Source organism: Phyllopteryx taeniolatus, chromosome 11 (genome assembly GCF_024500385.1).
Source record: "Phyllopteryx taeniolatus isolate TA_2022b chromosome 11, UOR_Ptae_1.2, whole genome shotgun sequence".
Classification (NCBI taxonomy): domain Eukaryota; kingdom Metazoa; phylum Chordata; class Actinopteri; order Syngnathiformes; family Syngnathidae; genus Phyllopteryx; species Phyllopteryx taeniolatus.
Genome location: NC_084512.1, coordinates 16389643 through 16403750, shown reverse-complemented (window position 1 = coordinate 16403750; position 14108 = coordinate 16389643). Strand labels below are relative to the sequence as shown.

Below are 14108 nucleotides of genomic sequence, written 5' to 3'. Positions count from 1 at the left end.
CCCTGCTACTGAAGACCCCATCGTGCAGGTTTGACAAAAGCTCACATCACTGGCGTCTGTCACTCAGCAGCAGTACGGCAACAAAGAGCAAATGTGAGTCAGCCTGGGAATGAGAGCTGACAGGCACATTGGCTATACACCAGTGAACAGGCAGCCGCATCACAGTTAAATGTCATACACCATGTCAGACAACGTTCCTGGGAGCCAGACACAATGAACATCCCCGCGGGCCCCCTTCTTCCAGTCACAAACACTATCTGCTGCCACATGTTGTTGTTGTTGTTTTTTGTGCGTGTAGTTTCAAGGTTGGGATCAAACAAAGGCAGATGGAAGGAGGAAGATTGTGTGTATGTGATTCAAAAAATGGCTTCCAGGAGCAATTAAAGCTGCTGTGCATGATCAGGCGTGCTCTATCGCTCTCATCCCTCTTGCACATACAGATGCCCTCACTGCGTCGACATGTCAACAAAAAGCACTGCTCTTAAGAAGTTATAACATCCCCTCGCCTGGTCGACTTAGGCACACAGCTGCTTGAACGCACACCTCTTATGTTGTGACAGCATACGCTCACATGGCTCCCTCTTTCTCCCTAAAATTCAAAGTGAATGTCTCAAAGGCTCCTGATGCCGTCATTCACGCAATCACTGCTTATCTGCACAGCTCTCCTTCATCACCGCACTCCATTCTCAGTGCTTACCTTTTTTTTTTTTTTTTCGCCCACGCTCGCCAGCAAAAGTCCGCCTGGGTCAGCCAATGCAGCGGAAGCCGAGCTGAGCCAGTAGGCGAAGAAAGAGAGAGCGATACGTTGGAGGAGGAAAGTGTGATGAGCAGATGCTGATATAGGACACAAATGGAAGGGGGGGGGGATCGAGCAATGTGCAAATTGGATGATGAGAAGGAAGGAGTAAATGAGGGAAGGAAGCAGGAGGTGGGGGAGATGAGGAAAGGAGGAGGGAGGGGGGCCTGCTCTCCGCTGCACTGTTATGACGCAGAGCCTCATCTACTCTCTCCGCTCCAGCCCCTTCCTTCAATGCCCACTGAGCGGGGTGGGTGCTGTATCCATGGCAACGGCAGAACAGAGTTAGGTAGTAGTTAGTGGCAGAGTGCTGTTATCACTTAGATGTGCATCTCGCAACTTCTGGAAGGAGTAAATAAATTAAAACGACATGCAATGAGAAGCAGACTGGTCGGACTTGTTGCCCACAGAAAGAGAGAGTGGGGAAACTGGATGCGCGAGTTGCTTTGCTCAGTCAAAGGGAACATGAAACAAGAGCAGACCTGCGAAATCGCACAATCAATAAATGATCAGCTCTGAGCTTCGGCAACCAACAGAACAATACCTAATAAGAGTCTACAGAAGCATTGCAAGTTACAACCATATAGCTTCTGGACAAATTAAATGGGACTTTCCATTTAAATTGCTAAAATAGGTGCTTGCAGTCTGAATAAGATCCTGAAGATGTTATGTAACAAATGCAAAACACATATCGTCGCTGTTCAATACAAACCATGTATCTTGTTTTTTCTTGTTTTTTGGTTTCATCTTTTGTTTCGGTTAAAAGGAAAAAAATTACTAAATTTGCAGACACATGTTATTGGACAGAGACCTATAGAAGTTCTGCACTGTTTTTTTGCATAATATTTTGTCATTATTTTATTCCAGGTAAATATACACTATCCAATTTAAAGCATGTATTGAAGAAAGCATAATAATATTATTACTATTATAACTTTATTAATATACTGTACTTCGCTCCATTGAGAATGGATGGATGGAATATCTGAACTCTTGAATGGGGGCCTGTTGATTGGCGGTTGTGACATCAACGAGGGATTAAAGAGCAAAACAACAAAGGAACATTTCAAATGAAAGCGCAAAGTGACATTTAAGCTTGAATGTTGGTTCAAGCTGTGTGTGGAGTACTCAGACGTGAGCTGTAACCGATAGCAGCTCTTGTATAAGAGTGCATTCTGTTACCACTCATGGTAATAAAGCACAAAACCCGACATCACGTGGTGGACGCGCATAAACACGGGGCGCCTCACCGACTTGAGCGTCCAGACTGCAGTCGCATCGGATACCTATCCGATTTAGATCCACATACAAAAGAGGCCTGGGACGGATTTGAAAAAATCGAACTTGTATAATTCACATTAACAATGCAGCCCTATGGGAGGCACAAGCCAGTGGAAACTGTAGGCCGGTCCCAAGCCCGGATAAATGCAGAGGGTTGCGTCAGGAAGGGCATCTGGCTTAAAAGTTTGCCAAACAAATATGAGCATTCATCCAAAAAATTGTTCGTGGCCCGGGTTAACAACGTCCGCCACCAGCGCCGTCAACCTGCAGGGCGCCGGTGGAAATTCAGCTACTATGGGTTGAAGACGAAGAGGTGGAAAGCGGGTTCTTCGGCACAAAGAGAAGAGGAAAACACAGAGCCAAGAACTGAATGTGGGGACTTTGAATGTTGGGACTATGACAGGCAAATCTCAGGAGTTGGTTGACATGATGATTAGGAGAAAGGTTGATATATTGTGTGTCCAGGAGACCAGATGGAAAGGCAGTAAGGTTAGAAGTTTAGGGGCAGGGTTTAAATTAAATTATCTAAGAGTTGGCTAAGAATGTCTTGGAGGTGAAAAGAGTATCAGATGGAGTGATGAGGCTGAAACTTGAACTTGAGGGTGTTATGTATAATGTGATTAGTAGCTATGCCCCACACGTAGGATGTGACCTAGAGGTTAAAGAGAAATTCTGGAAGGAGCTAGACGAAGTAGTTCTTAGCATCCCAGACAGAGAGAGAGTTGTGATTGGTGCAGATTGTAATGAACATGTTGGTGAAGGGAACAGGAGTGATGAAGAAGTGATGGGTAAGTACGGCATCCAGGAAAGGAACTTGGAGGGACAGATGGTGGTAGACTTTGCAAAAAGGATGGAAATGGCTGTAGTGAACACTTTTTTCCAGAAGAGGCAGGAACATAGGGTGACCTACAAGAGCGGAGGTAGAAGCATGCAGGTGGATTACATCTTGTGCAGATGATGTAATCTGAAGGAGGTTACTGACTGTAAGGTAGTGGTAGGGGAGAGTGTGGCTAGACAGCATAGGATGGTGGTGTGTAAAATGACTCTGGTGGTGGGGATGAAGATTAGGAAGACAAAGGCAGAGCAGAGAACCATGTGGTGGAAGCTGAGACAGGACGAGTGTTGTGCAGCTTTTCGGGAAGAGGTGAGACAGGCCCTCGGTGGACAGGAGGAGCATCCAGAAGACTGGACGACTGCAACCAAGGTGATCAGAGAGGCAGGCAGGAGAGTACTTGGTGTATCTTCTGGCAGGAAAGGAGAGAAGGAGACTCGGTGGTGGAACCTCCAAGGCAACTTTTCAAACAGAAAGAAGAAGAAGAAGAACTACAGTTCAGATTGACATGAAAAAAATCAGATACATGTCACATTGGGCAAAAAATCGGAAATGACCTGCAGTGTGAAAATAGCCTAAATGGAGCCAACATTAAAGCAGATATCTCCAAGAAATGTACCCTTTCTCGCTCATCTTTGCTGACATCACATCCGCAGACCCCACCCTTAATGGCCCACACTCAGAGTTACAGACATTAACAGATCTTTTTAAGGTTCACTGGAGAATGGTGATGTGCTTTTTATTTTTATTGTACTGTTTGTTTGTTTGTTGGTTGTGTTCAATGACTATAGTCACTTGTTGTCCTGGAGCAGGACACTCTTATAAAGGAGATTTTGAATCTCAATGAGGCTTTCCTGGTTCAATAATTTCAAATAAAAAAATAAAATTACAGTAATATTAAATTTCTCTATAAATAAAGTTCAGTTGCGTATAATTTAAAAAAAATTCATCCCGGAAGTTTTTGTCGAGATTGATCCAGATCGGAATTTGTTTGGTGCCGTGTGTCGCAGCATTATGGAAAGGTTTGAAGAATGCTAGTGTTGAAGGAGGACATATTTACATATTTAGGACAATTTACAAGATTAAACTGTTTAGTAAATGTCATTGTAACAAATGAGTGGAAATGTAATTTTTTTTTAAAGTAATCTTTTTTCAAGATTAAAAAAACGTACATTTTTTAGATTAAAAGAGGTTCTGTGACAAGCATAACTCCGTATATTTTCAAAGAAACTCACAGCACACTACACCAGATGAAAAGAGATGAAAGGATATAAGATCAACATTTCTGACGTGAATGTTTTTGTAGTTTCTCCGCTCTGTGAACAAAAATTGCGGGCGTGAAAATAACTACAAAACCTGATAGTTTACCTTTGACCCCTGCCCCCAGCGTCATTGCGTTATTTTGCCAGGAATGTGTGAGGTCTCGTACCGGTTCGATTGCTGGCTTTTGATTGGCTAAAGCACTCCTCCAGTTCATGTGCTAGTAAGGGAGTAAACTTGCAAGATGGCGGTGCGGTGGGGCGCAGGCGAGGACACTTTAACGGCGTGCCATATGGATTTTTTCCATTTGAATACACTCGGAGAGGTAATGAATGTGTTATTATTTTAACTTTTTAATAATTGCATAATTTTTAGTAATGTGTTTTATTCGAGCGCGCTTCGGTGCCCAAGTTAAACACAACGTGCGATGAGAAGTGACACGTGGATACCACCCGGACCTCACCACAGCGTATTTTTTAAAAGCCACTTTTATTTTTTAATAATAGTTAACATTAATCTACATGTCATGTGCTTTATCTGCGTATTAATAAAATATGTAGTGTAGCCATTGTGTCGTTTGAGCGTCGCATTGACTAGCTGTTAGCAAGCCGGTTCCACAGCTGCTTTAAACCCTTAAAAAGTATTAAAATGTCCAAACAGTGTACGTGACAGTCGTGCTCTGTTATAGCTTACAGACCTGACTTGTGCATAGGTTCAATTATTATTGTTTTTAATTCAAATAAGTCGCTTCTGGTTGCAATGCTGCCGCTACTGTTGATTCATTCACACGTGTTGACAAGCCGGTAACGTGCAAGCTAACAAGGTGGCTTGCTAGCGTTGCAAGTCCCTTCACAAAAGCAGATTCACGTGGAATAGTTAATATTTGAGTTCGTTTGCTGGTTGGCTTTGAATTGAATCGTGGTGGATTCTTCGGCTGTTTGCCAGCCAGGTCGCTGCAGTGGTGTGTCATCACTTCAGCGACGTCGACGCGGATGTACACGTCGATCGACAATGCAATTAAATCAGCACACCTTTATCATAATTATTCCGCGTTTGCACAATGACTCATTACCGATTGTGTGCTAATAGAAAAGTAATCACATGTGTTTTGCTGCAGTTGGATCACAGTAACGCAGTCGCGCATGCGCACAAGACACTGTTGATAAATTTCCCTCTTAATACTAACGCCGTGTGGATTTCATGTAGAAAAGTTTGCAATTTCCACTTTTCGAAATTTTGCAATTTGGGTACAGGCCAAAATATAAATAATGGTGTGTCGTAGTGCGACACGTGGGTGCGGTGCTTCCGCCATGTGGACGGCAACCGTTAAGTATCAAACATGTCCAAGCACTGATAGTGCATGTGTGGACACAAACACGTGGGTTGTTCGATGTAGATTGCCGTTTAAATGAACAGGGTGGTCACAAAGTCTCTTTACATTTGAACAAATGTATTATAAATAAAAATGGATTGACAAATTTGTCGGAATTTTTCCAAAAACAATTTTTTTTTTTGTGCAAACTTTATTATAATGGATAACTGTTTACAACACGAATATACAGCTCCAAACATTTAACCAGAACAAGTCCTGAATAGTGATCAATACAAATAGAGAAGTCATTCAAGATGAACACAGAAAGGACAAGGAACAGAAAATAAATACATAAATAAAATAAATGAAAAATAAATTAAAAAAAAAAAAACATTAAATCTAGTTGTATATTGAGGGAAATATATAACATACAAGTTTGTTTTTGAAACAAATTATTGAAATAAATGGACTTTCCCTTGATAGTCATTTTTTTTTGCACATACCTGTATTATGGTTTCAGTCTCAACTTCCAGATGGACCAAATTTTAAAGACGCATGTTTTCAAGAGGACTGTCGGTGACATGCAATCAGTCATGTTCATGCAGTGTCTTGCAGGTTATTCTGAACTAATTGCATTTTGATGTTATTTCCGCTGTTTTTTAAGGCCGCTGAATTGTGCTCTGGAGAAACACCGGAGTTTCTTCAAAGCTACTTGGACCCCTCTATCCTTTCCATCTTTGATGACACCCCGTCCATGGAGGCAAGTCTCTATATCCTGCCTTGGCACAATTTGCATGTCTATTTATAAATGCCTTTATTATTATTATTATTATCATCATCATCATCATTTAGACAAAAGGACAAGACCAGGACATTGAAGCCACGCTGTTAACCGCTCTGGCGGACATCATCGACAATATGGATGATGAGAACCCGTCCCCGTTTGACATGCTGCCTGAGTCAGACCTGCTGTCGGGTCAGGGCAGAGAACACTCGCCGGTTAGTGCGCAGCTAGCATAACTATCAATAAGTCTCCCTTATAGTTCCTGCCACACAAACCCCCACTGGGCCCTCAGTTCCGGATGAGATGAAATGACAACACAAGGCTTCAAACACTTGATCAATGTTTAATTTGAACCTCAAAGGGGGAAACAATTTCAATTTCACTGTGCTTTTTTTCCTATTGTAGCTCAGGAGATTGGTCTGTCTGCCACGGTCCCCTCCAGAGAAAGACTCCTCCTTATGTTTAAGACCACTATTGCCTGGAAAGGTAGCTCTCACCACACAAACGGTGGCTATACTCCTACTGCATGCCCATTCGATTTTAACAATTCACTCCTATGTGTACTCAGAACCTCCCCATGATGACAACAGACTCCCTGCAGAGAAGTGACGGAGATGAACAGGATGCTGGCTCTCTCACTCTGAGCCCACTGAGGCCCAGTTTACCTTCTGACTGCACTTCGCCAGATTGGGAATGTCTGGCCATCCCGGTTCCTGTCACCGTTGAGCAGGAGAGTGCCGACGGTCTTTCAGTCAGCCTGGGCGACTTGGTGAAACACATGCATCCATACTGCATGACCATTAGCATGGAGGATGATAAGGGCATGCAGATGTTACCCGAAGGAGGAATCTTACTTGAAGTGGTAGATCAGTGTAAAAATGGAGAGCCAATCCTGGCCATCCAAGACCTCCCATTTCCTCTACCAATTGAAGAGTATACAGAAAATAAGCCAAGGGCAGGTGATGAGGACGATGTAGCTTCTGAGAGCTCAGAGCATATTGTTGTTGTTGATGATGATGACTACGATGAAGCGTTCTGTCAAGTTCCGGTGAAAATTCCAGGCTTATGTTCTGATGGGAAAGATAGCATTATGATTAACAAGGAGAAGGAAGACACCCGAGCAAGAAGCCCTTCTCGTAGGAAAAGGAAAAAGAAATGCAAGAAATATTGCCCACCTGTTGAGGGTCGGGTCCTCAGGAGTGCTTCAATAATACATAAAAAACAAGAATTACCCCCAGAGTTGAAAAATAGGCAACTCAAGGAACAGAAGAAAAACAAAATGCCAAAGGATCCAGCTGGTCCTGAAGATCCCTTTCTAAAACTTAAGGTAATAACTTTACGCCAAAGTGAATCCCAAGCAGAAATAATTACTTTGATTCCTGAATCTAGTGTGAAAGCTGTTATGTTTGTGCCACCACAGGCCACAGGACTGTTAAAAGCTGCTGTTCCTGAAAGTCCAGCCCCAGCACTCTCCTCCCAGCAGCCAGATAAAATGTCCAAACGGCTGTCCCAAGCTCCTGACGAGATCTCCACCCAACCATCTTTAGTGTCTTCCAGCAACCCAGCAGCTGCTCTTAACATCACAGCGACTGTAGAGGAACCCCTCCCACTGGTGGCTCCTGCAGCTCCAGAGCCAAAGCCCAAGTCCCTCAGTCTGGCAGAGTACAGACGACTTCGGCTGCAGAAGAAGCCTGTTGCGGTTCAAAACCAAGGCGACAACAGCACCAAGTGGCCAAGCCTTCCGGAGCTGCCCAAAGAATTGCCCCCTATCCTCTGTTTGCCTCATCCCAGCCCCAGGGATACTCGGTGGCCCACCTTCCAGGCTGCAAAGCAGGTGGTGGAGGTCAAACCCACCTGGCAACCCCGGGGACCCTGTGCCCCGCCCACGCCTGAGGCGCTGTTAGTGCCACCCGCCTATATGGTCGCCTCAACCAACAAGACTGCTGTCCCTACACAGTCAAAAGTGTCAAAAGAAGTATCGAGTCCAAAGCCAAATGTGCCCCAAAAACCTTCAGCCGGTACACCTGATTCTGTCAACACTCTCGTCTCTGAATGCCAGCCAGTGCACCAACCAACAGACAAGTGTCCTAAACTGTCAGAAGACAAGACTGAAGTCACTGAGAGGCTTCCACACTTTGTCAAAACCACTGCACAGACAATCCAGTGCAACTCTGCTGCTGTTGTTCCTATTCCCAGTCCCCTGCAGAAGACCCCAGTTTGCCAGAATGTGCCCAAGGTCATTCCTCACTCCACTCCTTCCACAAACAATTGCAGTAAATCTGCAAAGGCCCCAACAATGAATCCCAAAGCCTCTTCTACTCCATCCGTTAATCCATTGGCTTCCTCAAGTCTTAAATCAAAACTAGTTGTGCTTAAACCAAAACCTCAAGTCGCATCAACGGGAGCTCCAAAGGCAAAGAGTCCCACACAGGAGCTGATTGAGTCCTTCACTGCTGAGATGGGTGAGCTTGTCAATTGCACACCAAAGTCTCTCAATAAGTAATGCTCGTTAAACTATTTGGCGACTGCACATTTAAACAGTTAAGTGACACTACTGACTCAAATTCCTAACGAGAATCCTAGCTCAAAAGTTTTTGGGAACTTTAAAGTTATCATCAAGGTCACCCCTTCTGAATGTTTAATAGTTTGTTTCTCAGATTGTTGCTCTCTCTTTAGCATCAATTTGTGGTTTTAATCATTCACCTGTTTCTGTATGATAGGTATTGAGGCAGCTGATCTGACCAGCCTGTTGGAGCAGTTTGAGGAAACACAAGGTGAGCAAATTAATCCCTTTTACAAGTCCATTGGAGCAATTTGTCTTTTTTATAGGGAGAACAATCAATACGACATTATGAAAGGAGAATCGTGCCCCATTTCTTGGCTTGCAGTAAGTTTTCATAGGTTGATTGAGGTGAAGTATAAGTATTCAGTGTTTCGTCATGGGAGTGAAGAAGCATGTGATTTGACACACGACTTGGCTCATCACAAAAAAGGCAGTATTTTTAAATATGTGCATATACATGCCAGCTTTTTTGTGGGATGTCGTATTTTCTGAAGGTTGCACTCATTCCCTACAGAGAGCTTTTTTTGTTGTTGATGGGTTTTGTTGGGGGCAGAGATGCTGCTTTGTGCTGTGGAATTCTGCCCATTCTGCAAATCCATTTAACTCTCGCCACGCTGTCTTTGTTGGTGGATATACAAGGCTCAACCCCACATTGTGTGTACAGCGGCGAGACTCAAACGTACATTTAATAGTGTCAATTTGAGTGTTATAGAGCCCTCCTAATGTCTTGACTGGCCGTGACAGTTGCATTGTGCTTGCACTGACATTTCTATCCACTAATAAATCTCTGTTCTATCATTATCCTTATCTCTCTTCAGCCAAAGAGCAACAAAGTATACTGGAGGTCTGTGGTAGAGCAACAGCTGTAGGAAACTCTAGGTGAGTTACCCTACAGCCATCACGCTGCTCTGTGGGTATGATGGAGTCAAATGTGTATGGTTGGAGTGACTCCACCTTATTTGCCAAGACCTGCCGCGAATGTCAAACCTCAGTAATACACTTGGAATTGGCTTCAAAACTGTGATTCACAGCCACACCTAAAGACATACCAGCAAACAAATGTGCAATATTAACATTTGTGCTCACTTTTCAGTGCCGAATTTGCACATGAGAGAACTGTTGTGGAGCGTGTCAGAGCCAATGATCTCTCAAGCCCTGCAGGTAATTCATATGAACCATACAAAGCAAATGACACGTTTTGTAGAATGATGATGTACTGTAAGTCAAATTATGTACAGTGGAAACTACAGTTCTGCCTTGAGATACGAGCCGTCATTCAGCATTTTGTTTTACTTTGACTTGCGTGCACTAACTTGAGATACAAGCGCTGTATGATCGCAGTGAATTCAAGTCAACTCGCGTCACAATAAGTAGCAGTTTGGCAAGTTGTAAACATTTAAACAAAAAAGACGCTTCAAACTGTTGAATTTAACTCCCAGTTGAAGTTTACTGTCAAACTAAACAAATAAAGATAATTACATGTTATTTAAAACAACCAAAGTGCGTCGCTTGAAGAACGGTCTGCTATCGTAATGCTAACACATCAAAAATCACAAACCAATGGCCTGCAATGCACAACACCAGTCGCAGATTCCATATGTCAAAGTCCTTTACTTCACACAAAGTTGGCCAATATTAACTGCAGTTCACAGCTGATATTTCTATCATGCCAATGCTTCAAAGAACCAACTCTAAAAGCTCATCATCGACATGAATAATGGTGATTGATTATGTCACTGAATCACTCTATAATACTGGACAAAAGTACTTTGACACTGTCAGTCTTTCTAGTTGATGAGTCTGCTTTTGTCACCTCTGTTCAGAAAATGTCACAAAACACACCTAGAGATCTTTTGATATGAACTGTAATGAGGATTAGTGTGGCACACTGACATCACGGCTTATGAAGGCTCGGTTAAGTCATATTTTTATTGACACCTCAAATTTGTAAATGAATTTAGGTTACCATATCTTCAGATTAGCAGCTTTGCATCACAATTGGCCAACTGCTGTTAATTGTCTGGCATAATAATGGTGCATTCTTGGTGTTCTTTAGCTTTGACTCCTCCAGCCACTCCTCCACACCAGATGTGGAAACCTCTGGCCCCCATTGCCCTTCTTGGAAAGGCCAAGGCCTCAGAGTCCTCCAAAATGAACCCATCTAAGGCTATTCAGATAGAGGCCCGTCCTCTGACCTCAGCCAGATTCCGTACCAAACCCACTGAAGCTGCCGCCTCTGTGCCTTACAATGTGGTGTGCATGGATCATGATTACTGCCTCCCCAGCAGACATGCTTCTACTGGGGAAGCAGGCAAGCGCTGGAATGTCAAACAGCAGATCTCAATTAAAGCCATCAAGCACCCTATTGCAACCACTACAGTGCCCCCGTGTGTCCAGGAGACCACCTGCCAGTTGAACCCCAACACACAAACATCTTTAGCACCTCCAGTGACTTTGAATGATGACATTGATAGGATAGAGAGGTCCTCTGTTCTTGAGACTCCAGAAGCTTCTCCAGCGCGGCAGGAGAGCGAATTGACTGAAAGCAGTCTTAGGAAGAGGACTTTTGAGAGGTCCTATCGTTGGCATGCTGCCTCTCGCAGTCCCGGCCCCAAACAGGGGGGGCGAAAACGAAGATCCCAACGTTCCCCCTCGGAGTCCAGCAGCTTTGAGTCTGATTCCCACTCATCTCGATCTCGGTCGAGATCCCACTTGCCATCCAAGAAAAGGTTAGATTCACTTTGCACAATATCTAAATTCTCTTTGGATTGTGATTTATAACTCTTCCTCTATAGGTTTCGTCATCGCCGCTCTCGCAGCAGATCCAGCTGTTCATCTCGTTCCTCTTCATGGTCCTCTGTATCCCGCTCTCCTCCCAGGAGGAGAAAATACTCATATTCCTCCTCTCACTCTGGTTCTTGGAGTCGCTCTCGATCGCGGTCTCATTCTCCCCAAAGACGAGCGCCATGCAGGAGAACCAGAACTCTTTGCAGGTACATAGTAGAAACTGCAAATGGTTCTCATGCTCGTTGAATTTGGCTAAAGGTGTTTGTTTTTCTTTAGTCCTTCATATCAGAGTACATATGGGTATGCTGCTGAGGATGTGAAGTCTCGCAAAGACAAAGCCATAGTAAGCTTGTACATTTTCATTGGTGGAGTTTTGTGAAATAGTTTTACTCAATCAATTTTGAAAACTCACTTTACAGGAGGAGAGACGGGTGGTTTACATTGGTCGAATTCGAGGCACAATGACACAAAGGGAGCTCAGAGATCGTTTCTCCTACTTTGGTGAAGTAGAGGATTGTACTCTGCACTTTAGGGAACACGGGTGAGTGCTCCATGTCTCTTGTTTTGGCATACTTGCTGTGTTGCATTGTTACTGAACCCTTTTGGTCTCTCCTGTGACTTTAAGGTTCAAGATACAATGCTAAAGCATATGCAGGCCTGCTCATAACTGGGGCCTCCTGGCTTACGTCTAAGGTTGCTCTTTTAAAAGCAAGCCACAGCTTTAAATGACAACCCATCATGAAGTGAAGTAGTCATCTGTCAATGTACGCTAATGTTTTGATCTATTACAGGGACAACTATGGGTTTGTGACTTACTACGACACCAAGGATGCTTTCACCGCCATTGAAAATGGGAGCAAACTGCGCAAGCCTGACGAGCTGCCATTTGATCTGTGCTTTGGTGGAAGGAGGCAGTTCTGCAAAACCACCTATGCTGACCTAGGTAGTAGGCAAGACAAGACAAGATGGACGGTCTCAACCTGTTCATCCTTTTCTTTTGAATTGTAATCACTATGCTCATGTTACTTTTCAGATTCTAACAGAGACTACGACCCACCAGCTTCAAAAGGCAAGATGAAGACACTAGACTTTGACACTTTACTGAAGCAGGCCCAGCGAAGTTTGAAGAGGTAACAGGAGGCCTGGCGCAGGAAGCACCAAACTTACCTCAAGAGCAAAACTTGTCTTTTCAGTTTGTTGTGGAATTTGTTTTGTTTGTTTACATTTATTTTGTTTGGGCAAGTCTAATACCTTCTATCGAAGTGGAAATTTATAATTAAATGAGTAAAAGACATTAAAAAATGTAATGTGACAATTTTGTAATATTTAACTGTAAAAACAAAATGAAATGTATGGAGAGAATCACTTTTAAGGGTGAAAACAAAAGTGGCATCCTTAAATGTTGGGAGAGGATGTGATACATTCAAATATTCTGCAAACATCAATTAAAAACAGGAACCTGAAATGTCTTGTCTGGTCATTTAAACAAACATGTTGACTTTTTTTTTTTTTCCATATCCACTACAGTACACTGCTCCAAGAATGAGTATTGTGTACTGTGATAACAAAATAAGAGATCCAAACCTGTCTACTACACTTGAACTATTGTGGCAAAAACCTAGTGCCAAAGATATCCCCATTTTTCTACATACATATGGGAGTAAAAAAACATTTGACACCCCAAAAAACATTGGACACATGGTTAGTGTTCAACTTGATTCACAAGATCTACGTGATGTATAAAAGGGACTTTGCAGTTTTAAAACTGCAAGATTTGAATGTACCCTCACTTCACCAATCCCACCTGTCACCACCCCTCAAATCTCTAAAGCCACGCCCCTCACTAACATATACATGCACTAGACGCTGACGCGCACTAACTAGCCTAAATTTGCCACTGGTAGTATGACTTATTGGTAATGGAGTGTTACTATAACAGTAAATGTTATCGGTTTGAAGTTTTTATTTTTTGGGTATGTCTATCAATGCAAAATAAAAAGGTGATATGCTTGGCATTGAGCAGAAATATTCCAAATTCTATGTTGATTCTGAATTCTCAGATCCCTGAGGTCCCTTGCTCTGGTTCTTTTTGGTTTTCTTCTGCCTAGTTCTTTGCAAAGGATGTGCATTTTATTTTCCAGAGGTCTACCGTAGCTAGAGCAAAGCTCGTAAAGCCCAAGCTAACTGGTCAGTGCGAGGCTGCGCCGGTGTGCCTGCAAGTGATTGACACCTTGTCACTCACTCCTTCTGTCTCTTGATTATTTTTCCTCGGGTACAGTGGTGTCTTTAAGGGTTATCCATATTAGCGGAACAAGATGACAGCTGACTTTTTCCACAGACCAATTTCCTAATGCATTACTGTCAGATCAGACGGACAGTTTTAACAAATATTACAACAACTAATTTTTTTTTATTTAAGACTAACGCAAAGTCAAGAGAGGCAAGCTGTACAAGATTCCACCCCCCTTTTTGTGTGTGTGTGAAACAGTACTG

The 14108-nt window shown here is 43.2% G+C and overlaps 2 protein-coding genes and 1 non-coding gene across 3 annotated transcripts in view; 2 read left to right on the top strand and 1 right to left on the bottom strand.

The window, feature by feature from the left end:
* ldb1a (LIM domain binding 1a) overlaps positions 1-876 on the bottom strand; it is a 37504-nt gene extending 36628 nt beyond the window's left edge. The window contains exon 1 of the mRNA XM_061789521.1: positions 701-876. The gene's annotated coding sequence lies outside the window, so the exon portion shown is untranslated. The remainder of the gene's footprint in view (positions 1-700) is intronic.
* A 3434-nt stretch (positions 877-4310) lies between these two features.
* On the top strand, positions 4311-13080 carry pprc1 (PPARG related coactivator 1). The gene is made up of 15 exons (XM_061790507.1): positions 4311-4494; positions 6146-6241; positions 6334-6480; positions 6671-6751; positions 6834-7592; positions 7686-8727; positions 8986-9039; positions 9647-9707; positions 9922-9989; positions 10885-11557; positions 11624-11821; positions 11892-11958; positions 12035-12156; positions 12407-12558; positions 12649-13080. Exons 1-15 carry the CDS (start codon positions 4414-4416, stop codon positions 12747-12749), a joined length of 3702 nt encoding a protein of 1233 aa, XP_061646491.1. The 5' UTR covers positions 4311-4413; the 3' UTR covers positions 12750-13080.
* On the top strand, positions 12197-12336 carry LOC133486289 (small nucleolar RNA SNORA50). The gene has a single exon (XR_009790986.1). It is a non-coding gene; the product is annotated as a small nucleolar RNA SNORA50 (small nucleolar RNA).
* Positions 13081-14108: the final 1028 nt, after the last annotated feature.